The 26,231-nt window shown below is 58.8% G+C and overlaps 3 protein-coding genes across 7 annotated transcripts in view; 1 reads left to right on the forward strand and 2 right to left on the reverse strand.

Annotated features, from left to right (window-relative positions):
* ARAP1 (ArfGAP with RhoGAP domain, ankyrin repeat and PH domain 1) overlaps window positions 1-9,984 on the reverse strand; it is a 35,970-nt gene extending 25,986 nt beyond the window's left edge. For 2 of the 5 annotated variants that reach the window (XM_040054918.2, XM_040054917.2), the window contains exons 1-2: window positions 9,771-9,983; window positions 1,783-2,534 (exon numbers count right to left, since the gene is read on the reverse strand). In XM_040054918.2, the coding sequence (XP_039910852.1) occupies window positions 1,783-2,504 (722 nt within the window). In that variant the 5' untranslated portion in view covers window positions 2,505-2,534; window positions 9,771-9,983. Of the gene's footprint in view, window positions 1-190; window positions 304-1,782; window positions 2,535-9,770 lie in introns of those variants that run through there. The other 3 variants (XM_040054919.1, XM_040054920.2, XM_040054916.2) reach the window with 2 other exon arrangements.
* A 1,107-nt stretch (window positions 9,985-11,091) lies between these two features.
* STARD10 (StAR related lipid transfer domain containing 10) lies at window positions 11,092-19,065 on the reverse strand. The gene is made up of 6 exons (XM_040056987.2): window positions 18,824-19,065; window positions 14,462-14,609; window positions 14,139-14,242; window positions 13,847-13,964; window positions 13,109-13,161; window positions 11,092-13,034 (listed from the first exon to the last, which is right to left on the reverse strand). Exons 1-6 carry the CDS (start codon window positions 19,004-19,006, stop codon window positions 12,807-12,809), a joined length of 834 nt encoding a protein of 277 aa, XP_039912921.1. The 5' UTR covers window positions 19,007-19,065; the 3' UTR covers window positions 11,092-12,806.
* Window positions 19,066-22,798: 3,733 nt separating this feature from the next.
* CLPB (ClpB family mitochondrial disaggregase) overlaps window positions 22,799-26,231 on the forward strand; it is a 73,715-nt gene continuing 70,282 nt past the window's right edge. Inside the window, exons 1-2 of the mRNA XM_040056450.2 lie at window positions 22,799-23,558; window positions 24,439-24,490. Coding sequence (XP_039912384.1) covers window positions 22,889-23,558; window positions 24,439-24,490 — 722 coding nt within the window. The 5' untranslated portion in view covers window positions 22,799-22,888. The remainder of the gene's footprint in view (window positions 23,559-24,438; window positions 24,491-26,231) is intronic.

Here is a 26,231-nt window from a genome sequence, read left to right on the forward strand (position 1 = left end):
CTGCGGGATCAACAATGCCTGCGGGCACACAGGCCAGGGCAGGAAACAACCGCTGGAGCCGGCAGAGCGAGACTCGCACCCGGTAGCGCTGGCAGCGTTCAATCCCCTCCCAAAAGAACCCCTCCGGCCCGGCCCCCGCCGCCTGTTCCTGTGCGGCACGCCTGGCACTGCGGCAGCCGTGCCCCCCTACCTGGGCAGGTGACAGGAACCGTGGTGAGACCGATCGGCAGCACGGGGAGGGCTGGGGGAGGCCGGCGGGGAGCGGAGCTCCTCACCCCGGCACTTCCTGCACTGCAGCAAAACTTCCTGAGCTGGCCGAAGCAGCGGCATGTCCGGGCACCGAATCCTCAGCGTGGCCACTAAGAACCCACGGTAGGGCCAGGACCAGAACGCTGGCATGGCTGGCATCTAACACGCAGCACAGAGGGCACTAAACCCACAGCACAGCTGGCACCACGCATAGCAAGCACCAAAGCCATGGCACATTCAGCTCGCACCAAAGTGGCAACTGGGTAGCCTGGGTAGCTTCCTGGCCAGGGCATGATGGAGAGCGGCTCCTGGAGGATTTGGGTGACTATCTCGGTGCAGAAATGCAATGGTGGGAACAGTTCTGGGGTGCCAGGACGGACACTGTTGATCTGGATTACAAGAAGCCCCAGGGACAGGTGCTGCCCACCCCATGGCATGCCAGACCCCACATCAACTGCCTGAGCCCCCTCTCCAGCTCGGCATCCCAGCCCGCTCCCTGCAAGTAGGGGTCAGAGCACGGGCAGAGGGACCACCTCCACCCACCTTACCACAAAATGCCCACTGGGAACAGGGATGGGAAGTTGGAGGGGGAGCCCAGCCACCAGCCCTCCCATTCTCATCCTGACTACACACGGGATCCCATCCAGCACCATGAGTCAGGACAAACCCAGCCACGCTCCCAGGACCCTCCTCAGGAGACCAGCTAGACGCCCCAGCTCCAGGAACATATCCTTTAGAGTCTGTGGGTCCTGGGGAGGTTTCTGGGGAGGACTCCAGGGGCAGGGAGGCTTGCTGATATTCCCCCACCTTACCCCAGGAGGGTGCTGACACCCAGGAGTTTGTCAGCCTCCCCAAACTGCACTCCCAGTCCTAACTCCACATCTGCCTGCACTCTGCAGGATTTGGAAGTGCGCTGGGGGGTTGGGACATCAAAGGGAGGGGCTGCAAGCGCTGCTGTCCCCAAATTCCAGCCTGCCCCCATGTCATCTCGCCACAGCAGCTGGCAGCAGCTTTGCCCCATGCTCCCTGTGTGCTGCAGTTCACTGTCAGAGGACTGGTGCCAAGAGTTCCTCAGGTTTCAGCACTGCCTACATTGCTGGGGGGACTGTGCCCCAGCCCACGCCAGGCTGGGGTGACCTGGGTGACTGGCATGTTCACATTGGATACATCCAGCCACAGTCAAATAAATATCTCAGCACCAACCCCACCACCACCATCCCTGCCCCCCGGTGCTGGTAGCCCAGGGAAATGTGCTGTGGCCTGGGGCAGGGGCACCCCCAGGGGTTGTGCTGGGGTTGGGGGGAGGGTTAGTACCCTCCTGGGATGTGCTGGGACTGGGGGTACCCCCAGGAGATGGGCTGAGCTCTGGGGTGGGGGTGTTCCCAGGAGATGTGCTAAGGGCTGGGGAGGGTGGAGGTACCCCAGGCAACCCATGTCATGACCCCGAGGGACCCACCCATGTCACAGTAGCCCCCCACACAGACCCAGTGGCCTTGGGGCATCCCCAAGCCCACGCCCCTGCCACCCCCTTACCTCCTCTGGGACACAGCCCTGGGGGGGAGCACAGGGGGCCGTTCAGGCAGTGGGGGGCCTTTCAGGCTCTGGCACTTGGTTTCCAGTTGGTGTCGCTTGGCTGGCAGCGGCGGCAATGGGGGTCTTGCCCTGCCGTCAGGAGGGGGCTTCTCCCCAAGGGCTGGCAGAGAGGGGTCTTCCAGGGCTGGGAGACGGCTGCAGGATGCAGGGGGGGGCTCGGGGCTGCCCCCCAACAGTGATGGTGAGAATTTGAGTGGGGGACAACAGCCCACCCTGGGTGGGATGGGTGGGGGCAGCTGGGTGAAGCTTGCACCCTGCTCTGGCTCCAGCAGCGGGGTCCCACCGGCCACTGGCAGGCACCGGGGCTCCAGCTGCTCCGGCCCTGCTGCAGCGCTCAGGCGGAAGATGTGGCGTTTCATGGGCACAGGTTTACTGGCAGGGGGCTGGTGAGCTCCGGCGGGCATCGGGGCCTCGGCGAAGGCTTTCTGCAACCCCAGGAGGATGCGGCGGCGGTGACCGGGCAGCAGCACCCCAAGGCGGGTGAGCTCCTCGTCCGTCAGCGCCCGGCAGTCCCACACTGACCACAGCTCACTTTGCTGGAAGTTCTCCACGTACTGGTCAAGGTGGAGGGCAGATAGCCAGGCGGCCACCGGCACAGATCCCTCCTCTTCCATGGCAGGGGGCTGGCCACAGACACCTGCACCACTCAATGCATCTTCCATTGCCAGTGAGGCTCAGGATGACATCTGGACCTGGGAGTGGAGACAACAGGATCAGGATCAATCCCAAAACACACACCAGTTGAAGCCTGGAGTCCCAAAACAAACATTCCCAGTGAAGCAACCCGATTTTCCCATTTCTTCCAACCACACTGTGTCCCCAGGATTACCCAGCCCTGAACTGGGGGGCTGCAGGGGTGTGGAAATGCTGGAGGGTCCTGGTTTAGGCATTGAAACATAGAGGCCACCGCTTTAGAGGTGAGGCACCATGGGGCACCAGAGTGGTCCCTGGGTGTGACGTTTGAGCTGTAGGACAGAGCAGTGGGGGATTATTCACATTGTGGATAATCAGGGAATATGCCTGAATATGCCTGATTCAAGGGCAGGGGAGCTGTTGGCTGCACTTCAGGCTGTCACCCTCCAGGATGAGGATGCAGCTCCCCTGGTTTAAAGCAGCAAGCCAGGATGGAGTGACATGGACAGTTAGATGCAGAAGGCTGTCCTCTCTCTCGGGCCGTCCCCATCACAGCCAGTGGCAGGCTGCTGCCATTGGAGCCCCCAGCCCAAACCACACCAAACCCCTCCTCACAGACCATATGCCCACCATGGCATTGCTCCCAGCTCCAGAGCCCTGTCTGTCCTTGGCACTGCTCTAGCATGGCACCCTAGAGTGCTGGCAGTACCTGTGCACCTTTGGTGCACACACCTAGCAGAGTCCCCTTGTGGCATCCAGAGATTGGGACACGGGAGCTCACTTGGTGTCACAGCTCCTGCAGCAGAACACCTCTCCCACCCCATAGCTGTCGGCAGGGCAAATACCTGTTATCCCAACAAGCAGCAGATGGGATACCCTGCTCTTCCCACCCACCAGCATCATGGCCTCAGCAAGCTCCAGGCAGGAGGCAGATCCCATCATGACAGCACACTCAGCACTGCTAGTGATCCCAGCACCATCTTATTTTGGGGTTGTTGGAGGTTTTTTTAGACCTGCTTAGAAGAAGCCAGAGGATTTCCTGGAGCTGTAAATAGGCCAGTCTGATCTGCTGTCAGAGTCACGCTTTCTGTGACTCACGTGGGTCGCAGCACTTGTGGTTTTGGTGCTAAGTGCACAGCCGAGCAAGGTCCATCCTCAATCCAGCACTAACTAGACACTGCCGAGCCTGAGGCACCGTAGGGTCCCCACAGCCACTGACCCCTACACCTTGAGACACCAGCATCCCAGTGATGCCACTTCCCTGGCACTTCCTAGCACAGTTTGGCTTTACTTCAGACTCCAAGGATCAAGTGTCCAAGGAAGGAGCAACAGGGGCACAGGGCTAGCTGATCCCTGTGGCTCCTTGCTGGCAGCACCAGAGAAATCAGCAGTACCAGAGAAATCAGCAGTACCAGAGAAATCAGCAGTACCCAGGACCTTCCCACTAGTCCCAGCAATCCCAACCAGCACCACAAAAATCCCTGAATCAGAATAAAATTCTCTCTCCCACCTCCACATCTAGAAAGTCCTCATCTGTTATTGAAAATGGGTAAGCGATGGTGCTGGGTGATGTTGCTGTCACCAGATCCCAGTGACACCAGCACAGGCAGGCTCAACCCCAGCTGGGCACTGGCTCTGGAGAAGCAGAGGGAAACACAGTGACGCCAGTATGGGGCTCCCACAAATGCCTCCTGTCCTGGCTACAGCCAAGGAGTCACCACCAGTGTCACCCATTGACACCAGGGTCAACATCCCCAGGTGCTGTACCAGGACATGGACGCAGAAGTGGGACAGACCTCTGAGGAAGAGACAGCTGCACCAGCACTCACCACTGGCACTGTCCCAGCACTATCTGTGGTGGCTGAGAGCCCTCCTTGCTGCTCACCGGGGACAGGGACGGGGACAAAACTCCAAGGAGGGAAGTGCAGGGTCCCTGGTGTGCCAGGCTGGTAGCTCCCCGTTGCTGCTGGGCCCTTTGCCCTCACCAAGTAAATCATTCATCAGGCCTTTCCTAGGTTCCCTCCTTCAATCATTAATCATTTAACCTTGGTGCGAAACAAGACGAGGATAACCCAGATGCAAAACCAACACAGGGAGATGCCATAACCCAGCTGGCGGCTGGGGATTGGGGTAACCCTGGCTGTGGCCCCTGCCAGGCACAAATCCTCCCAGTGCTGACCCACTGCATTCCTCCTCGGGATTTGGCAACACCACAGGGGCTGTTTTGTAAGAGACTTAAAGGCTGGACAAATGGCGTGAGGAGGGAAGAGCGAGGGCCACCAGCACCCTGGCACTGTGGCGTTGGTGTTCTGGGGGGATAAGTCAGGATGCCAAAATACATAAGGACCAGACCCCTCAGCCCCATCCCAAACCCACACAGCCCTCACTCTCCCAGTGCTGGGGATGAAGGATCTGGGGGTGCCTGCTGCTGATCTCCTTTGTCTGGACCAAGGGGCTCAGCAAGCCCCTCTACCCCCAAACTTGGGTGCTGGCTGCTTTTTGGGGGGCTCCTGCAGCTACCCCAGCCCACCTCAGATGCCCTCAACTCAACAGAGCGTTGGGGATGCACCTCTTCCCCCAGCAGAGCTGAGCATCCTGGCCCAGGGAGGAGCCCCCCGTGATGCAGGGGTGTGCCCACCCTTCGCCCACTGCATCCCACCCCTGCTCTCAGGGCCATGGGCTTCCCAGCCCTCAGGTGGGGCACTAATGAGGGCTGGGCTTGTTCGATTAAGGAGCTGTGAATGCCATGGAGGCTATGGGCTCTGGGAGTGAAAGGCAAGCACACTGCCTTCACTGGCTCTGGCTTTCCCCAGGTAATCAATGTTGCCCCTAACAAGGTGCCAGGGATTGAGTAGTGTGACCAGGGCCATCAGTATGTCACTGACAGAGCTGCATTCAGCACCCAAGCACCAGGTAATAAAGTGGTGGCCATCCCACAACTCTTCCCTGCCTGTCCTTTCGACGGCACCCAGGATAGTGGCCATGAGCCAGGGAAATCCAGTATAGGTGCCTTGTTGGGTGTCTGGCACGCACTTGATAAATCTAGTTGCCATTGCAATTCCTCCTCCAGCATAAATAAACCCTGCCTGCACCCTATGTTCCCCTTCCCCAGGTCTGTGGTCTCATTAATCAAGGAGAGCTAATTACCAGCACACGGTCCCTCGGCTCAGCAGAAGGAGGTGGCCGGCCTGCCTGTGGTCCAGTTGGCGCCGTGGAGGTTTGCCAAGGGGTCTCTGCCCGCCCCAGTACTTCCTCAAACGCCACCTCAGCAATGGAAACTTTCCGGAAAGCCAAGCAGAGTTCTGAGCTGGGATGTGGTGCAATAGCCAGCCCAGGTCCCAGCAGAACTGTGAGGCCTCAGTGTGGTGATGCACTGACCACAGCCGCCATGGGGGACAAGAAGGCCGGATCCTGAGACCGTGTGAGCCCTGGGTGACAGAAGGACGGGGCAGGGCTTCCAGCAGGAGAGGAAGGAAGAGCCAGGCAGGGTGATCTCCAGGAAGTGAGAGCTCACCAGTACTGCGGCAGGAGCCAAGTACCAAGGACGGGGCGCTGCGGGGCAGCAGGACAAGCCGAGCTCTGGCCGCTGGACAGAAAGGGACAAGGAGGCAGGTGGCTGCCACGTCCCACCTCCCCAGAACCCCCGTGGATTCCCAGGGAGGGCAGTAAGCTGTTACCCACCAGGGTTCCTGTGGGCACAGGGGACAAAGCCAGGTGGCAGTAGGACCTGTGGGAACAGGGCTGGCCACCAGTGGGAAGCGGGTTTCTCAGCTGCCATGCTCCAGCAGCACTGGGCAACCAGTCTCGCACCACAGCAATTTTTACCCTTTCCTGCCCAAATTAAGGAAATATCCTCAGACAAGGGCCCATGGCCAGCCAGAATGAGGCCAATGTCACCAGTGACTCTGCTGGACCCAGGGGGTGAATGTGATATCCCCAACAGACCGGCCAGGGCTACCGCAGATTCCCCGTCCGGCTGGGAATTGAAATAGCCACATCCTCACCCCAAAACTGCCCAAGCAGAATCCTCAGCAAGCAGCAAATATTCCAGAGCAAACAAATGGTCCCAGAACAGCACTCAGCACTCTGCAGACCCCTTCCCACCCAATCCTCTCCACATTCCACCACCACTCAGCAGCACCCAAGGTCTTTCCTGGGAGGCTGAAGCTTTTTCATTTTCAAGATTTTCTCAGCCAAAGAAATTGCAAATGATATTCAACCCCCCCCAGGCACTCTTCAGGGATCAAGTTCAGGCTTGCAGAATCACAATCCAGAGGTGGAATTTCTTCTCTGGAGCTTCCCCCCTCTGCCATGTGTTGCCATTTCCAGGTGGTTCATGTGAAGAAGCCAGAGGGTGCCCAGCCCCCTGCTTGGGGGCCTGAGGGCTTACACACAAACACCAGGGTGTGCCCTGATGTGGGAACTGCCCCAAGCCAGATCTGTGTGCAGATGGAGGGTGTGCACAGAGGTGGAAGGTGGGCCAAGAGCAATGAGGTGGGTGAGAAGTTAGAGAAAAGGGGGCAGGAAAACTGGGGGTTCCTCATTTCCCCAAGGTCCCACCTGCATTCCCCTTCCCCCGTGGAAGTAAAACCTGGGAAGATGAAACATGTCCCAGGCTGTGGCACAACAAACAGATGAGTTTCCCAGTATTCCCTTCCAGAGTGTTGCTGCCAGCCTCACAAACCCAGCCAGAAAAGAGGCAAATACAACCAGAAATGAGCAAATCCCATTTTAAAAAAAATGGTAAATCCAACCAGAAATGGGCAAATCCAGCCAAAAAAGGGGTAAATACATCTGGCAATGCCGTAGCTACCCACTAAGTTCCACTGGAATGCTCTCAGTCCTGACACACTTTATGGAAGCTGCCAGTAAACGAGGTCAGGAAGCCAAACCCCACCTTCTCCCAGTGCACAGCCACCCCAGAGGAGCCCAAATATCCCAGGATCTGGCCATGCTGGAGGGGGGGGGCTGTGCCAACAGCCTGGCTGCAGAGGATGGGTCCCTGAGGGGTCCTCCTGGGAAGCATGGAACCTCCTTCCCCCGTGAGAAATCAGCCGCATCACCCAACATCCAGCACTGAAACCACACGGGTCTCTGTTTCACTTTCCTGTAAGTGGGAAGTGAAAGTGTCGTGGGGAAGGGGTGACTCCTCCGGCTGTGGATGGGGTGTCCCCTTTTCCAGCCCTGATGCCCTCCCATCTCCTCTTCATGCTCATTGGGGTGCAACTCTACCCCATGTACAGGCCCTGTCCCCAAGAGCAGGATCTCACCAAACCAAGGCCACCCCCTGGATCCCCCTGGCCACCAGAGCACTGCAGCCAAGCCAAGCCAAGCCAAGCCAAGCCAAGCCAGGGGATGCTGCAGCAGGGACAGAAAGAAGTACAGGGACCACCAACCGCATGCACCCACCTCCACTATGCAAAAGCCTTTCTACACAGCCAGGCTCTCCCTCACCTGAAGATTTGGGGAGCCCATCTGCAAAGCTTCCCCAAGCATCAACCCCTCCACAGCCGTAGAGTCCTGCCACAGGAGCTGCATCACTCCCAGCACGGAGGAGCATCGCTCCCTGCCTCCCACGAGACACCCCCAAAATCTCAAGGGCTCACCCCGTTCTGAGGCTAAGTTCTGGCAGCAAATGCATCCTCAATATTGCTCTAAATATCCCAATCCCTGATGTCCTGGCTGCGGCCCATAATAACTCATCCCCAGCAGCTGCTGGAGCACCCCCAGAAAACCACCATCAGCTCATGGAGGAGCTTTCCTCACTACCTTTCTCCCAGCACCCCAGAACAGCCACCCACTCCCAGCACCCAGCTCCATGCCTCCAAAAATTGTGTTTTGGGGCTGAACTCACAAATTAAAATTGCTGCCCCTGCAATGGCGCTAGACCTAGGAATCTTCTGTACTGATGCAGCCCCTGGGCACCCAAACACCAACCCAATGGCCCCAGCAGTGTGAAGGTGTCACATGGAACCAGCTTGTCATTACTGGAGGAGAAAGCAACCACCATCCCAGTTCCAGCTGCACAGCACTGGTAAAGCTCCGAGCCTCACCAGACCGACTGGGAAGCAGTGAGGAAGAGGAGGAAGAAAGCAAGGGAAGCCCACTACCAGCATCACCCAGCATCTGGGTGCTATTGGTGGTGGTTGATGTGGCACGGGCACTGTTGGCAGGAGCCGCGGCACAGCCGCAGCTGACGCTGTTTTTTGGCCATGAACATGCCAGATCCCCAGCAGAAAACAAATCTGCCAGCTTGGCCCTCAGTGTCCCTTTTTCCCAGCTTCACCCCTGGCATCGGCAGCACAACCATCCAGTATCCCCCAACACGTCACTCCCCCCAACCAGGCAGTAGGACCTCTGCAGTGGTACAAGAATGAGGGCTATCAGCAATGCCAGGGCTCCCTGGAGACTGGGACTGAGCTGGGTTATACTGGGGTTGAGGAGGGGTCTGCTTAGGGGAGCTGGGATATACTGGAAAGGCTGAGGTTAGACTGGGGTTAAGCTGAGATGTGCTGGTATTGAGCTGGGAAGTGTTGGGGTGAATTGGAATATACTGGGGAGGAGCTGGGATGTGCTGGGGGGAGCTGGGGAGTACTGGGATTAAACTGGGATGAGCTGGGTTTGAGCTGGGATGTGCTGAGGTGAACTGGGGTATACTGAGGTTCAGTGGAGGTGCGCTGGGAATGAGATGGGGTCTGCTAGGGGGCAGCTGGGGGGCACCTCGGGAATACCAAGGTTCAAATGGAGTGTACTGGGGTTGAGCTGGGATTGAACTCGGGTGTGCTGGAGTCTGCCAGGAGTGAACGGGGGTCTGCTCGGGGAGAGCTGGAGCATACTGGAATTGAACCAGGGCTGAGCTGGGATGTGCTGGGATTGCAGTGGGGTGTTCTGGGGGTGAACTGGGGCATATTGCGGTTGAGCTAAGGTGTGCTGAGAGCAAGGTGGGGCATACCGGAATTTGGCTGGGGAGTACTGAGGCTGAGCTGGGGTATACTAGGGTTAGCCTGGGGCATGAGTACCCCGATCAGAGGGATGGGAGGGGGGCACACGGCTGTTGCAGCCGAGCAGGGGAACAATCCATACTCCCCTCACCGCCCCAGCAGCTCCCAGTATCCGCAGTGCCCCCCACACCCCCCCCCCACCCCAGCACTGTGCGCCCAGGGACCCACAGAAGCACGTGGAAAGGAACACGACCTCCCTCAGGAGAGAAACCGCGGCTGAGGAGGCGGAGTACCCCCCACCACCCCCTGCCCAAGCTGAAGTTTGCCCTGCAGTCCCCCTGGAGCACCCATTACCTCTGTCTGCTGGCAGCGGCGGCTCCCGGAGGATGCCGGGGCGCTTCCTGGGGCGGGGGCACTCAGGGCCCCCGTTGCCAGGCCCGGGCTTGTTCCCGCACGGAGGTTTGGCTGCCTCATGGAAACGGGATTCAAGGGGAAGACTGCCAGGGCTTTCCCCCCCAAAAAATAACAAACGGGTTGCGTCTGGGGTTCTCGCCTCCCCGCACGCTTCCCAAGGTCTTGGCGGGGGGTAAGAAGGAGAGTGGGAGGGCCTGGGGACGCAGAGGGGATGTGGAGCGGCCATGGCCAGCCCTCACGGCTGCCCAGCCCGGGACAATGGTCCTTTCATGCCGGCGCCCAGGGAGCGGGACACGCTGGCTGCCTGCTCCGGGGCTGGGAAGGCCCCCCCGCGAGTCCCCTCGCCCACGCGAGGCCACAGGCAGGAGGGGCCGTGGCTCAGCCCCACAGCTGGGGCACGGAGCTCGGTGGGGCTCAGCTTGGGGGGGCTCAGCGTGAAACATCACGAAAAGCTCCTCTACTGCTTGCATCCTCCCTGCTCCTGGAATTCCCACTCCCCCAGTCCATCACATCCCCCTCCTCCAGCTCCCCTATCCCACTCCCTGGAGCCATCACATCCCCCACATTATCCTGCTCCCCAGAACCATCACATGCCCCTGCTCTCCTATCCTAGATCCTCGGATCCATCCGCGGGGGATACTCCCAGAGCCTTTGGCAGAGGGTGAGGGTGCCAACGGCCTTACCCAGTTTGGGGGGGTGTAACACAGCAAAGTGCTGAGACCCCAGGGGCCAACAGCAATTCCCAAGCCTCATCCCTGAAGGGCTGAAGCCTTGTAGTCCTTCCCGGGAACATTCCAGCGATCACCCATGTCAGTACCTGAGGATATCCCCAGCACAGCCCTAAGATCACTGCCCCCCTCCACATATCCTACCTGAGCCCCAGCTCTTCTCAAACCCCCCGGTACCAGACATGTGCCAGAGCACGTTCCACTTCCCTTTGGAGCCATCTTCTCTCTCCGGTACTGCAACTGGGTCTCCGGCTGCACCTCTCAGAGCTGACAGACCGAAACCCTTCCCACAAGGGGCTTTACCCCGTCACCTGCCCTGCTACATGTCCCCCTGGCTCCAGAGCCGCTGCAGTACGTCCTGTATCCAGTTCAGCTCCTTTTCAACCTGCCAGGGGGGTGGTGGCCACATTCCTTTTTAATTGGGTTCTATTTTTAATTGGGATCAGTACGGGAGGGTGGGAGGGGGTGGAGGGCACGGTGGGTGGAAATTAACAGGAGAAATGGGAAGCAAGTCCCTAGTGCCCACTCCAGCCCCACAGATGACAGAGATACAGGCACAGAGAATGGCACATGCTGGACAACACCAGCCACTAAGACCCTGCTGTGGGGCAGAGAAGAGCTGGGGCCTGCTGAAGTGTTGGGGTGCCAGAACACTTGGAGGGCAGAAGTGGGGTGCACAAGCAGCTTTGCCCCTGGGTGCACCCCAGGAGGAGAAAAGAGTCCCAAGGCTCTACAAAGGGCCCGCAATCCCTGCGAGTGTCAGCTCCATTCCCCAGGATTCTCCTCCTGGAGAAGCCAGGATGTAACCCCACAGAGTGCCCCCAAAGTTCAGCACTCCATGTCTCCTCTCCCAGAGGTGCTTTTGGGGGAGATGTACTGGCTTGGCTGGGGCTGTGGGAAAGCAGGCTACAGGGGGCTGTAGCCTCATCCCTAATTAGTGCCCAATGCTAATTCAGTTTAGGGGTTTCTCCGTCACCCTCCGGCGGCATCACCCAGAGCTCCCCTGGAGGTCCCCACAACCCCTGAGGGTCTCACCAGCACCCACCATGAGCAGGGGCCTCTTGCCTGAGTGCACTGGACAGGAATGGCTCCCAAAGGACCGAGGTGGGACAGAGGCTGAATCCCTCCCATGCCAGATTTAATTATTTTATTCCTAAATAATCAGCTCCGGTGCAAGGTACAAAACCCCCCTCTCCCTGTGCACCCCCAGAAAAGAAGGTGGCAGAAGCATGGCCAAAGACCAGCTCCCAAACCCCCAGTCAAGGCCTCAAATTCCAGTGGAGGAAGGGTTCAAGGCACCCAGCTTGGAAAGGGTCCCCATCCTGGAAAGGCAGGGGAGAGGACAGGAGCCTTCAGAGACCCGCAGAACATCTGAGGTGCCAGGAGCCCCCCTGAAGATGCTGGGAGCCCCCAGGGACACTCCGCATACCTGGAGGTGCAAGCATACCCCAAAGCCTCCCAAACAAACCTGAAGATGCCAAGAGCCCATAAGACCCCCCCTGAACATGAATGGAGATCCCAGGCCACCAAAACACCCACCACAGCACATCTGGAGGTGACAAGAGCTCAGCTCCTCCCAAGGAGGAGGGTTACCTGGAGGTAAGACCCCAATAACCCCTACCAACATGCTGGAAGTGCCAGGAGCCTAGAAGGTTCCCCTCTACATGCTCGGAGATGCCAAAAAAACCCCAAAGGCCCTCCTTCCCAGCATGCCAGGAGGTGCCAGGAGCCCCCCAAAACCCCTCTGCATGCCCAGAGGTGCAGGTAGGTGCCCAAGCACCCCCTGGGGGTCTTCTGGGGATGGAGCTCCCATGGGATGAAGGCAGTTCTGTTGGACCGTAACAGAGATGGAGAGCAAGGATGGGGGACAGAGGGGGAGTGCAGTGGAAGGGTCTCCAGGGCTGAGGAGCAGGCACAGGGTCCCCCTTTTCCTCTGCCCCTGCAAAAGCTGAAGGGCACTTTGGGTCTGCCACCAATAGGGACAACACTGGTGTCCTGCAAGGGCTAAGCAACCAGACAACCCCCAACTTCCTACCCTGGGGGACCCACTATGTCCCTGCTGTCCCCAGACACTGGTACAACAACAGGAGGGTCCCCCTGAACCCAGAGTGGGGATGCATGTGTACAGGTGTGTGAGATAGAAACACAAACCATGTTGGAAGTGGGGGGACAAAGAGAGGAGCCCCCCAGCGGGGGTCATGTCAGGTTGTCCTTGCCAGGGGAACAAGGAGAGGAGCTCCCAGGGGAATCAGGTCAGGCTGTCCTCGTCACTGCCCTCTCCACGGTCCTCCTTGCTCTCGGCCAGGGAGCTCTCATCAATGTTTTCCAGGGAATCTGCATGCTGGAGGGAGAGCTCGGAGAGTGCCAGGGCTGGGAGTCGGCTCTGCTCTGGGAACAGCCAGGGCTTGAAGTGAGGGTCATGCTTCTGCTTCCACTCAGGGTACTTGAGGCATGCCTTGTACATCTTCTTCATTGCCTGGGAGGAAGAGTGAGATGGGCACAGAGACCCCTTGCCCCCACACCAGACCCACCACAGTGTCACAAACTCACCTTGGGGGCCAGGAACTGGGAGGATTTGTTCACCACCCACTTTGGTAAAGAACCTGGAGAGAAGGGAGGGGCAGCTGGAAGTGGGACCGACAGCATCCCCCATGTGCCTGAAAACCAGGACCCCCACATATTGGACCCCCACGGCACTCTCAGTGGGGACACGTGGCTGGAGAGAGGGAACAGGGTTCCATTCATACTGCCCTCTGCTCTTGCAAAGGTCAAAAGCAGTGATTTCAGCATTTTGGGTCCCTTTTCAAGCCCCCAAAATGAAAGATTTCAAGAGAAGAGGCCCAAGATGTTTCCTCCTGACATTACTCCGTGCTCCGTGTCTGGCTGTGGCTGCATCCCAAGATGCTCCTGCTGATGAGCACTTCCAAGCCCACCTCAAGCATAATCCTGAACCTACCCTGAGTCCCCCTGAGCTCAACCTGAGTCTTCTTGAAGCCCTGCTGACCCTGCCCTGAAGTCCCAGAGCCCCAGCTGAATCCCCACTGAGCTGCCCCCGGCTCACCCTGAGCCCCCACTGAGCACCCCTCAAGCTACTCCTGAGCCCAAAGCCCCCATTAATCCCCAAGAGAGGCCACCCTGAACTCCCAACGAGCCTACACTGAGAACCCATAAGACCCCCACTAAGCCCCCCTGAGTTCCCCCAAGATCCCACCGGGCCCCCCCAAGCCCAGTGGGAAGGACTTGAGGGTGCTGAGCTCCAGGGCACAGAGCTGAGAGTCCCTCTCTTACCTTTGGGGTCCACCTGTGCCAGGTAAGTGATGGTGCAGCTCTTGGCACCTGTCCCCTCAATCAGGTAGCCTGTCTGGATGGAGACCGCCCGCACCATGTCCTTGCGGGGAGGGTATTTCTGCCGCGGGGAACAAGGAGGGAACGTGAGTCAATGGCAGGGCAGGGCGGGTACAGCAGGCACCAGCCACAAGCAGGGCTGTCTCGACCCCCTCAACTCTCCAGCCCATCTCCCCAAGCTCTGAGTGAGCCCCAGCCCAGAACCACAGGACCCCTAGTGCCCCCCTAAACTCACAGGATGCTTGACAGAGTAGTTCATGATGATGTAGTCAGACCCCATGGGCAGCCAGGAGCGGAGTGTGACCACGTCCCGGTTCTTCAGGGGCTTGGGACACCTCCCTAGGGACAGCACCAGGTGGGATGTTCCAGAGTGAGACACCCACTTTCAAGTATGGAGTCCCCTCCTACCCTCCAAATTCCCTCAAACCAGTATCCAGGCTCCTCCCTTCGATACCAGACACCACGGATCCCCCGGATGCCAAACCCAGCGGAGTGGTAGCAGCCCTGGGGTTCAGCCCTCCCCCAGCACTGCCCAGGTCCCCCCAGCCCCCTCCTCACAGGCGTAGTAGCCCACGTCGGAGTTGGCCGTCAGCCTCCCGATGTCAAAGGTCTCGATGACATTGGTGTCCCACTTCTTGCGGTACTCGATGTCATGGAGCACGTCGTACAGTGTTTCCGCCGGCACGTCCCTGCACTCCATCCTGCACTGCAAGGCAGGGGGCATGAGAGACCTACCAGGGGCCCCCAGGGTGGGAGGGACCCCTGGGCAAGAGGTCAGCTGTGGGGAACTGTTGCCTGTTCTTTTCAGCCTTCTGAATGTTCCCATTTTTGTAGTGGAGTTTCTCACGCATTGTAACATAAACAAAGTGATCATTTTCACATTTCTCTCTGGAGGAGGGACAATTGATGGACTTCTAGTTTGACCAGTAGAGTCAGAGAGGTGGCAACCTCATTATCCAATCCCTGGTCGCTGTCCAGAATCTATATAAATCGAGGTCGAAGGATAAACTTCCCTCTTTTTGCTCTGACAACAGACTGCGTGAGTATCATTCTTTTCGTGTCCAACAGCGGCGAGGACCCCCAGTAGGATGGCGGTGGGGATCTCGTGGTGGGAGGATGGCCACTGGGACCCCCAGATGGGAAAGTGGCTGTGGGGAACTCATAAGAGGATAGCAGTGGGGACCCTCAGGCAGGAGGGAGGCAGTGGGGATCCCAAAGAGTGAGTGTGGCTGTGGGGACCCTTGGGCAAGAGGGCAGCCATGGGGAACCCCAAGTGGGAAGGCAGCTGTGGGAAACCCCAGCAAGCAGAGGGGAGGTGTGTCCTCTCAGATTTATTATTTTTTTTTTAATCAATGCAACCTCCTCCAAGAAGACCTGGATCCAACCAGCAGCTCAGTTTGCCACCCAGAGTCATCCCGTAGCACAGACACGCAGGGCCTGGAGGCAGTGTGGAGCTAAGTCCTGGGTACCAGGGGACCCTGTTTCCCACCTGCCCTCCCATCCCTGTGGATGTGCTCCCCGCAAAGTGGCATCCCTGCACAGGGCAGCTGCGGCGAGCCAGTATATGGGGCTGTGCGTGGTGCCTTAGGGCAGCATGGATCACACAGAAGGGGTTAGGGGGTTGCAGAAGGAGGAGCCTGCTCCATAACTAGAGCAGCCAGACCCAGGGAAGGCAAGGAGACAAGGAGAACAGAGAAGGTGAGGGCGGCTATGCCTGTAGCAGGGATGACATCTGCCAAGGCCAAAGGCACTGGAGCCAAGGGTGGGGCAGAGAGAGCAGCAAGCGGCCTGTCCCTGGGAATGCCACTGGCTCCTGTTTATTCCCAGGGATGACACCAGCTCCTCCTGCCCCCCAGACTCTGCAGTTCAGGATTTAGGGGTGGCCCTGTTGCTGCAGCACACAGTACTAGAGACCTCCCCAGCCCTGGGAAGGGGCACAGAAGCACCCAGCAATGGGGCACAGCCTCACATGGCCCCTTGGTGGGACACAGCCATGGAGCCTGTTCCCCCACAGCACTCATCCTCAATCCCACCCTTGCCCCACAGAGCCCAGCCCCACCCCCACAGTGCTCATCCTCAACCCCACAGATCCATCCCTGCCTCACAGAGTCTGCCCCCAGCCCCACACTGCTTACCCTCAATCTCAGAGACCCATCTGTGCTCCACATCTCCAGCTCCTCCATTCACCCAAAAACTTGTCTGGGAGCACCCACCCCTGCAGGGCAGTTTTGGAGAGAGCCTGCCCGGATGACTTGCTTGAAGAACCCCTGCTCCCACCTGCACCCAGGCCAGCCCAGCACCATGCTCAGGTGGATTATTCCCAGAGCAGCAAGTCTGGTCCAGCCAGTAGTGCAGGACCTGCCCTGCAAGGTGACTCACATCCTGGGGGGTGCCAGGGGGGTCGCAGCAGGAGAGGGGATGGTGCCACCTGGGAAGCACCTGGAAACGCACGCCCCAACCCTGAGTCAATATTGACCAATGGGGTGAGGAGGAGCAAGGAGGTGGAGGAGGAAGAGGTGAATTCCGCAGGGCAGGAGTTATGCTGTGCCCGCAGGAACACAGAATGGGTGCCAGACTGTGGGACAGGAGCAAATCCAAAGGGGAGGCCCACCACTGCTGCCTGGGGACCAAGGGAGACCCCCAGCTCCTTCAACAACTCCAGATCCTTTTGCTGCATCCTACAGGACGGCTTCTGGCCATCCTTTGGGAACAGCCCATTTAGAGGGGAAACCATCATCCCTGGGAGATCTCAGATGCCCAGGCACCAACTCACTGCCCCAGAGGGTAGGATGGGGTTCCCCCAAACCGTAGCCAGTCCCGAGGCTGCCAAATGTCCCACTGAGCAATCAGCCATGGCACCAACTTGTTCCCAGACTCCAGAAAACAGGTTAGACGGGAGCTGCATCCCTAATGGAGGGGGGTGGGGAGGAGGGGGCGGCAGCCTCAAAGTGGGGCGAGACCTTCAGGTTCCACTTAATTAGGCAAGGAATCCTGGCTTGGCAAGTGGCTGGCGATCCAACAAATCCAGGATGAATTCAGGGGGAAACCAGCTCCTGGGACGCTGCAGAGAATCACCGAGACCCTCAGCGTGAGGGGCAAACCCCTGGGCTGCACCTTGCAATGCCAGGTCAGCAACGCCACATGTGTCCATCCCTGCAAAATCCAGCAGGAGCATCTCATTCTGGGTGGGATGGTGGGCCTGGGTGCTTCTAGGGGCCATGGGCTGGGGACAAGGACCGTTACCCCACAGGATCTCCAATACCAAGTGGCACACACATGGAATCAACACATGAACACCCAGCAGCACCTTTCCAAGCAGGATTTGTCCAGGAGGGTGTGGAAAGGGGCAGGACCTGGCTCAGGAACCCCCGCAGGCAAGACAGATGCAGATGCTGTGGCAGGAGCAGCCGTGCCAGGACATCCTGGAGTGGGCTGGGTCCCTGCTATATGCCAACGTGGCACACTGGGATTGTGGGACAGGCAGGGGACGCACCCAAGCGCCACCTCAATCTGGGGGATGTTTTGGGATGCAACCCCCACGAGCAAGCAGCAGGGCTGGGGGACACAAGGAGCTTGGGGATTGGGGGGGGGAGCGGGGGGGGCAGCATGCACAGTCCCACAGAGCCATACCCATGCCATCATGCCTGGATGCCACAGCGATGGACGCTCCACATCCCACCCACCATGGGTCCCCACCTTTGTGGGGATGGGGTGGGTGCCAGTGGCACCAGTGACTCCCTACACCCCAGAGACCACCATCCCCCCTCCCAGGGTTCTCTGCTGCCACCAGAGCACAACGGGGACCCGTTCCTGAGTCACAGCAGCCCAAACTCCTCCAACACGCTATGGTGGAAGCAACCCAGTGGTTCCATGATGGGAACTGGGCACAGCCAGTACCAGTGCCCCAGGGACAGGTTTCTCCAGCAGTGCCAGAGCCAACTGCTCGCACGGCTGCTGCAGAGCAGCGTGTGAGCAGGCCTTGTCGTCACTGCTGCCACTGTCACCACCACCGTCACCACCCGGGCTCGACACCACAGCAAGGGCAATGCCACACACTACACCAGGACAGCTTCATGGAGGTGCCACCAGGGACAGGGACACCAGCCAGAGATTCCAGTTTAACCCCATCTGGACATGGCTCCTGTCTCAATTTGTCACTCGGAATCCCAGTGTCCACTTTGCCAGAGGGAAGAGCCAGGAGGAGCGCGTACCTGCCTGTGCCAGCACACTGGCACCAAGAGGGAAGGGACCCACGGGGGAATGCAGCGGGGACACAGGGAGATCTGGGCAAGGGGGACAACCCTAGTGACAGAAGCCAATGGCTGCAGGCTCCAAGGAGTCCCCCAGCCCAGCCCTGGTGTGCATCAAGCATGGGAGGTGAGTTCCCAGTGGGGGAAGTGGGGAGAAGCAGCACCCAGGACCCATGGCCCCACACATCCTGGGGGTTCCTGTTTGTCCCTGGCTGAGTCCCCAGGCTCCCCTGAACAGCCCTCAGGGGTACCTACTTGTCCTCGGCTCGGCCCTGGAGTTGCGTTTGACCGGCGGTCCCCACTTCCCCCCAGACTGCCCATTTGTCCTGGCGTGCCAGTTAACCCCACCTGTCCCGGTGTCCCTGCTGGCCATCGGGGGCCAGCTCGGCCAAGCCCCCACTGGCCCCAAGCTGCTGCAACACCTGAGGGACCCCACTATTCCCTGGGATTCCTGCTCACCCCTGGGTGGTGGCTCAGCCCCCGAGTTCCCACTCACTGTGGGCTCGCTCCTGTCTCCCCGTCCCCCGCGGAGTCCCCGCGCCACCCCTTTGCGCCTGGATACCCCAGTCCCGGGGGGATGCCGGGGCGGATCTCACCGCGGATCGGGGATGCCCGGGGCGGGTGGGGATGTCTCACCGTCTACCAGGGTGTGTCGGGCGGAAGGTCTCACCTTGATCTTGTGGAGGGCGCGCTCGGGCTCCAGCAGCTGCACCCAGACCCCCACCCCGCCCTTGCTGTAGGTGAGGCTCCAGCCGCGCTCCGACTCGCACTGCGCCCGGAACGCCCCGAAGTCCCGGTCGTCGGGGATCTGCACGCTGTCGCGACCCGACATGCCGCCGTCGTGACCCGACATGGCCCCCGAACGCCCCCGCCTCGCCGGTGCCGCTGCCGCGGGAGGCGCCGGCCCCTACGGCGGCATTGCGGGCGCGGGGCGCGATGGGAGCGGGAGAGGCGGGACAGGGCGGGACAGGGCGGGAAGCACCCGGGGGCGGGATCGGGGGAGACCGGGGGGAAACGGGGGGAGCGCCCGGGAGCAGCGGGAGGGAGGAGTTGTGGGGGGGGGGGGTACTGGGAGAAACAGCGGGGAGGGGCCGGGGGGATAATGGTGAAGGTCGAAGCAGAAAGCGGGAGGACCAGGCGGGAGCTTGGAGCCCCGGGAGGAGGGGCGGCCCGTGGCAGAGGGAAGCAGCTCGGGTTGGCGGGGTACCGGGAGCAGCTGGAGGACACAGGTGCAGAGAGTTGTGGCACTTGTAGGGACACCTGCACTGTGCTCCAGGTAAGGTTTAGGTTGGATATTGGGAAAATTTCTTCACTGAAAGGGTTGTCCAGCCCTGGTGCTGGTGGAGTCCCCCTCTCCGGAGGGATTTAAAAAGCCGTGTAGATGTGGCACGCGGGGACATGGGTTGGTACTGTGGGAGAGGTTGGACTCAATGGTCTGAGCGGACTTTTCCAAAATGGTTCCATAATTCCAGCTGGAGTAGGAGGGGACACAAGGGCAGGACAGAGACCCACAGCCTGCGGGTCACCCTGACGGGACACTGTCACTGTGAGCCCGTGCCCTGTACCCATGCATCACATAAGCATTATCCATCCTTTGTGCCAATGCTGGGCCTTGCCATGGCATCTCCACGGTACCGTGGCCAGGAGCAGGTGGGCATGCTGCCATTGGCAGTGCTGACTAGGATGTTATTTTTGGAAGAGCTCGGGCTCTGGCTCCCATCCACCTCTGAAAATGCTGTCAACTCAGGATTTCTTTCTTTCTTTCCACTTGGAAACACCGAGGAACCCTCTTCCAGCTCCCGTGAATTACTGGGTAAATGATGACAGAGCACTGTGGCTTGTACCTAGACTGGCAAAACAAAGTTTGTCTCAGCAGCAGTGAGAGGAATGACAAGATTTGTCTTTACAAATAAGCCCTGGGTCTGCTGGTAGATAAAACCAGCACTGAGAGATAACTGAAACAAAGGGAAGGATTTTACTGATTGATGAATGGAAAAAGAAGATATTTGCCTTTACAAATAAACCTACGGTTTGTTTGTAAATGAAATTGGAAATTGAAAGATGAAAGTAACAATGGGGAAAACCCATAGATCCCGTAAGAATTAAAAATTAGGGGGGGGTTATACATTAAAGGGGGAATCTTCGGTCTTAGGCATTTCGGGAAGTCTGTACCTCTCAAGTACCTCAGCCAATGGGGAAAGAGAGAGGGAAATGCAGCTGGGAAATTAGGATAAAAAGGAGGCTGCATCCTCCAAAAAACTGAGAGACCCCTGGGGAAATGCCCCATGGCCTCTCCCTTTATTCGAATAAAGTAAAAGGACTCCTCTGTCTCCTTTTTGGACATAAACCTCTGGTGTTCGTGGATTAATTTTCCTAACAGCAGGAGTGCAGGACCAATCCCCTTATCCAGGATGAGACCCTTCCAGAGATGCAAAAGCCAAAGGGATAGGAGGGCACAGGGATGTCACCATGCTCAGCACCTGTGAGGAGACAGGAACCTGGCATCACAGGGCTCCCACCATTGCTCCCAGCATCTTCACCTGGGAAAAGGAACCAAGGGAATCTCTAGCATCCTATCCCAGTGGAAGCGGACATCCACAGTCGATGGCTGGGGACAGGGTGATGTGGCTGGTGCAGGGGGACTGTCTCCCCTCATCCTTCTCTCTCTGCCCTTTCTGGCAGCTCTGCTGTGGAAGCCTGGGCTGTTCCCACCTTTTCTCCAGGGAAGACGAAAGGTGAAAGCCACCACACTACAGGCCTTCCCAGCCCCCAGCAGTCCTGGTGCTGGAAGCAGGAGTGCCCAAATTCCCAGCCAGCTCAGCCGTGTAGTACCACATGCCATTCCCAGTCTGGAACACATATGGCATGGAAGTCACGGCGTAGGAAGGACAGGCTGGGGAAATGGGGTATCTGGGCTGGAGGAGCCAGGGAGCTGGGCTGGGGAGCTGGGGATACTGCACTGGGGAACTGCAGGAACTGGGCTGTTGGAGCTGGGAGAAGTGGGGGAGCTGGGCTGGGGAGCATAGTGGGAGGAGCTGGAGAACTGGAGAAACTGGGCTGGGTACCTAGGGGAACTGGACTGTCAGAGCTGGAAGGACAGAACTGAGCAAGGGGAGCCAGCAGTCACTCTGGGGAAGCTGGGGAATAGGGAGCACTGGGCTAATAGAGCTGGAAGAACTAAGCTGGGGAACTAGAAGCTAATGTAATTGAGAAACTGGGCTGGGAACCTGGGAGCACCGAGCTGATGGAGCTGGGCGAGCTGGGCTGCGGAAGCGAGAGCACTGAGTTGATGGGGCTGGGGAACTGGGAGCACTGAGCTAATGGAGCTAGGGGAAGTCGTCTGGGGAACTGGGAGCACTGGGCTTTCTGTTACAATTCTCAGTCCTGCTGGCCCCAGTCTGGGTGCAGAAATGCCCATTTCTGACACCCTCCCCCACACTCCTGGGTCTTTCCCAGCTCCCTGGCTCCCAATCCTTATGCCTGTTCCACCAACCCACCTCTGCCAGCAGTGTGCAGAGCTAAATCCAGGAATCAGTAATTCAGGCAATAAACCCAAGTCTTCTAAAAAAACAAACAAAAAACCAAAAAACAACCCCCCCCCAAAAAAACACCTTTTTTTTTTTTTTTTAAAATCAAATTCCTAAAATGCATCTTCTTAGCAGCTCTGTTTAATCCAGGAGTTTGTGGGACCCTGTGGAAGCACTGAAGTGATGGTGGGATGGCAAACTGGGCAAACAGCTGCTGGGATAATGGGGAGAAATGGGGGGAACTGGGGTGAAACAGGAAGAAATGGGTGGAATGGGAATTGCTGGTGGCAAATCCTGAGGTGGGAAACGGCTATGGGCAGCTTTGGAGGACAGCATTCATACACACTTGTGCACTCACATACGCCTGCATGCTCGCACATGTGTGTCCACACAGGTGTGCCCCACAGGCATCTACTCTCAGCCCAGCCCAGGATTCATGCCACCACATGTGCAAGTCCTGCCTGGGGGTACAAGCGCTGCACATGTGTATGCACAGCTGCACGAGGGATGTGTACACAGGAGAGCATGCGTGTGTGCAGGCGTGCACAGGTTCCCGTGGGCACATGCGTGGCATGGCATGTGCGCACGAAGAAACACCCCCGGTGTGCGTGAGTGCCTAAGTGTTTGTGTGCACCCCCGTGTGGGATGGGTATGAATGCTCCTGCGTGCATGTGAGTACATGTGTGTGCCCACGCATGTGTGAGTGCAGGTGTGTCTGTGTGCGACATGTGGTGTGCATCTGGTGTTTGGGGGTGTGTGTGGCGTTTGGGGTGTGTGTGTGGTGTTCGGTGCGTGTGTCGTGTATGGTGCTGCGCGTGCACGTGTGCGCGTGCACGCGCGCGACCCCTTGCGTAACACGCGGGCGCGCGCTCCTGGGCGGGTCTCGAACCTCTCCCCCGCCGCCCTGCCTCTGCACTTGCGCCCCCTGCCGGAGCTCGCGAGCCACTTCGCTGCAGCATACCGCACCCGACGCCGGTTTCCCGGTATGCTCCGGGAAGGCCGCGCCGCGGCGTCTCCTGGGGGTTGTAGTCCCCGGGCGGCGGAAAAGCGCGCCGCAGAGCGCGGTGGGAACTATATCTCCCGGCATGCCTTGCGCCTCCCCCGCATCAAGCACCGCCGGCCGGCAGTCGCCATCTCGGTCCACAGGCCTCAGCCACGGGGGGGTGGGGGTAAGGTGCGAGCGGCGCAGCGGGAGGAGCGAGGGAACTATGCTGGCCTGTCTGGCGTTCCGCCCGCTGCCCCAGGGGCTGGCGCGGCTCCTCCGAGCACGGCCATGGTGGTCGTCGTCACGTGCGACCTACGGGACTGCGGCCGCGGCTGTGGCTGAGGGGGCCGGGGCCGCCCGACGGCGGCTGCTCCCGGTATTTACCGCCATGGGGCGCCGTGAGCTCGTGCCGACGACAAGAGTGAGGCTGCCGTGGCGGATCGCTGCCTGCAGGGGGCGACAGAGTGGGCTGGCCGGGGAGCCCCCGGTTGGGGGGCCGGACCCCGGGGGCTCTCCGCTAGCTATTCCGCCAGGCCCCACTTTACCAATGGGACCAGGCTCAGGGGGCTTTCCCGTAGTTCATGGGCCAGGCCTAAAGGGGACCACCACAGCCGAGAGGCTGCCTCTTCCAGGCCTGGCCCCACTGCAGACCCCCCGGCCATCTGCCACCGGCCTGGCCAGCACTGGCTGCCTTGTGCGAGGAACATCGTCCAGTCTCGTGGCATCCCTCAGAGAGCCGACGCTATGGCCCTCAGGTGCAGAGCAGCACTGTTGTCATGCGGGAGACCCTGGCGGGCGTCAGAGTGAAGCTGGGAAATGCTCCCCGGGAGCAGGACTGCCTGCCCTCATCGCTGCGCTGGCTTACTGCTACCTGCGGGACCGCCTGTCCAAGGGTGACTATCGCTGCTGGGGCCGGCCCCGGGGCGGGAGGAGTGGGATGCAGGACGGAGAGTCCCGTGCCCTTTGGAAGGGGATATGGGGTCCCTCCTTGGGGATGAAATCTGCCTGCTGGCTGTGACCTGGGAAGCTCTCCAGGGGAAGGGGTTATCCTTAACACTTTAGTGGATAAAGGGGCTCCAGAAGAGCTAGAGAGAGACTTTGGACATGGGTCTGGAGAGACAGGATAAGGGAGAATGGTTTCCCACTGACTGGCTTCGTCTAACCCTGAGGGCAGGTTTAGATGGAATTTTGGGAAGAAATTCTTCCCTGTGAGGGCAGTGAGGCCCTGGCACATGTTGCCCGGAGAAGCTGTGGGTGCCCTATCCCTTGAAAGTGTTCATGGACCTGTTGGACAAGGCTGGGAGCAACGTGGTCTGGTAGAAGGAGTCCCTTCTCATGGCAGAGAGGAGAAATGAGATAAGCTAAGCTTTAAGGTCCCTCCCAACCCAAACCGTAGCTTATCCCATCTCCCAAAGCAGGGTGCTGCTCTTCCCTTCTCTAGCCAGACGGTGTCATTCTGGCTCTGTGGTAGGAACACTGCTGTGGTGTCTGGAAACCTCTGGCTGAGGCTGACGCCTTGGGATGACAGTGTCCACTGCCTTGGGATGCCTGCTGCATCCTGCAGCCCCCTATTCTCAGGCTGTGTGATGGGGGGCTGGAGTCAGTCACCAAGACAGCGAGGAGTTTTTAGGTCACCTGCTAGCAAGAATAGGCTCTTAACTCTCTAGGTGGTCAGTGAGAGCTCTGAGCAGCAGCAGCCCCTGCGCATTCCAGGTTAGGATGTCCGTGTGTGTCCTCCATGCTAACTCCCTCTCCCTTCTTTCTGCATTTCAGAGGATGCTCTTCTAGAAGCTGCAAGGATTAACAGTGTTTCAGAAGTCAACAGGTGAGCAGGGTTCTGAGATGTGAGAGCGGTGTGCCAAGGGCTAGAAGGCAAGAAAACCCTGTCAGCACATGGGGAAGGAAGGGGCTGGCTGCTCCCAGCCCCCTTTGGGGTGCTCCCCTCACCCTCTCAGATCCAGAGTGGGTGGGGAGAGATAGGGAGCACTATTACTTGTTGAGTAGGAGGTGGTTGCAGATCCTTGTGCTGAGAGAGGACAGTGTGAGGTCGTACTGTGCAGCTGTGGATGTACCTCTGTGAGTCACACCCTGCAGACGCTCGTTTGTTGGAGTGTGTTACTGAACAAACAGCCTTTGTGGGTTCCTCAGCCTGAGCCAGGGGTTCTCCTGGGGCCTATTGTGCCACAAGGAGCACAGGACAGAGCTCCACCCACTCAAGGGAGTCAGAGAAATGAGTGGTTGGGTGACCGAAGGTATAGCTGTTAGGGAGCAGAGCATCTCCAGAGCTCCTGTCCCCATGGCAGCAGGCTTTTTGTCATTGTTGGCTGTGCCTGCCCCATTGAGGTGGTGCCATGGCACCTTTCAGGTGCATCTGGCAGCATTACATTCCCTGAAGTGTTAACAAAGAGCCAGTTTCTCAGCGTGTGAGTAGTCCCCAAGAGGCATGTTCTTTCTGCAGCCAAACCTCCAAGGAGGGACTCAAAGGTTCCCAGGGTGGTTTGTGAGCAGCAGTGCCATGTCACTGACCAATTGCTGCTGACACAGTGCCAGGGACAATGTATGTGACTTTGGGAGGGAAGCAAGTCTCCCCTAAAGTGGGAAGAGAAGTGCCAAGTACCTTGGAGCTGCTTCTTGAAGAGATTCTGGCACTCCTGTGTGGTCTCTCTCAGTATCTCAGAAGTGCTTCCCGGATCTCAAATGCTGCCCTCACTCAGTATTGAACTCAGACTTTTTGGCAGCCTGGCAGCTTGTGTAGGATGGGAAGAGACATTGCTGCTGTCTTGTGTACACCACACACATGCTTTTGTCTCTGGCTGAGATCTCCCACCCAGCACAGTCACCTGGGGAGGTAGGAGCTGCTGTCCCTGTGTAGAAGCAAAGCAAAGAGAAGGATAGGTGGGGGAGAGGGAGAGGAGAGTCCTCTTGGCCTGCAACCAGGGGATGTTCCTTCCAGTTTCCAGCATCTTGGATGAAGCAGCCTGGCTCTGCTGCACCCCAGGGCTGAGATCTGGCCTAGATCAAGGACCAAAGAGGATATTGGTGTGCAGCTAATTGGCACATGTGTTCTGCTGCTTGTAATTGCAGGAAGCTGCTATTAGGGATGTCTGCGTGATTTGTGAACCTGGTCAGGCAGAACAGCAAGAGGGATGCTCTGTGCTCCAGCTGGGCAGGGCAGAGCTGGTGGCTGTACACCATCCTGCTGGGCTGCATGTCTACAGCTTCTCCCTCTGCTTCTGTGCTCTGTCACAGAATCACAGAATCGTTTGGGTTGGAAAAGCCCTCTGAGATCATTGAGTCCAACCGTTCCCCCAGCACTGCCGAGCCCACCACTGACCCATGTCTCCAAGTGCCACATCAGCATGTCTGTTAAATCCCTCCTGGGATGGGGACTCCACCACTGCCCTGAACAGTCTGTGCCAAAGCTTGATGACCTCTTCCATGAAGAAATTTTCCCAGACATCCAACCTAAACCATCCATAGCACAACTTGATGCTGTTTCCTCTTACCCAGTCACTTGTTACCTGTGAGAATAGCCTGACCCCCCCACCTGGCTACACCCTACTTTC

This window comes from Hirundo rustica, chromosome 2, assembly GCF_015227805.2.
Source record: "Hirundo rustica isolate bHirRus1 chromosome 2, bHirRus1.pri.v3, whole genome shotgun sequence".
In the NCBI taxonomy this organism is placed as follows: Eukaryota; Metazoa; Chordata; class Aves; order Passeriformes; family Hirundinidae; genus Hirundo; species Hirundo rustica.

Excerpts from the sequence above, each read along its gene's own strand:
- STARD10 (XM_040056987.2), bottom strand. The coding sequence starts at position 19,006 with ATGTCGGGTCACGACGGCGGCATGTCGGGTCGCGACAGCGTGCAGATC. Across the intron at positions 14,610-18,823 it reads GCGCCCTCCACAAGATCAAG|TGCAGGATGGAGTGCAGGGA; the intron begins GTGAGACCTTCC and ends CCTGCCTTGCAG. Across the intron at positions 13,162-13,846 it reads GGCACAGGTGGACCCCAAAG|GTTCTTTACCAAAGTGGGTG; the intron begins GTAAGAGAGGGA and ends CCTTCTCTCCAG.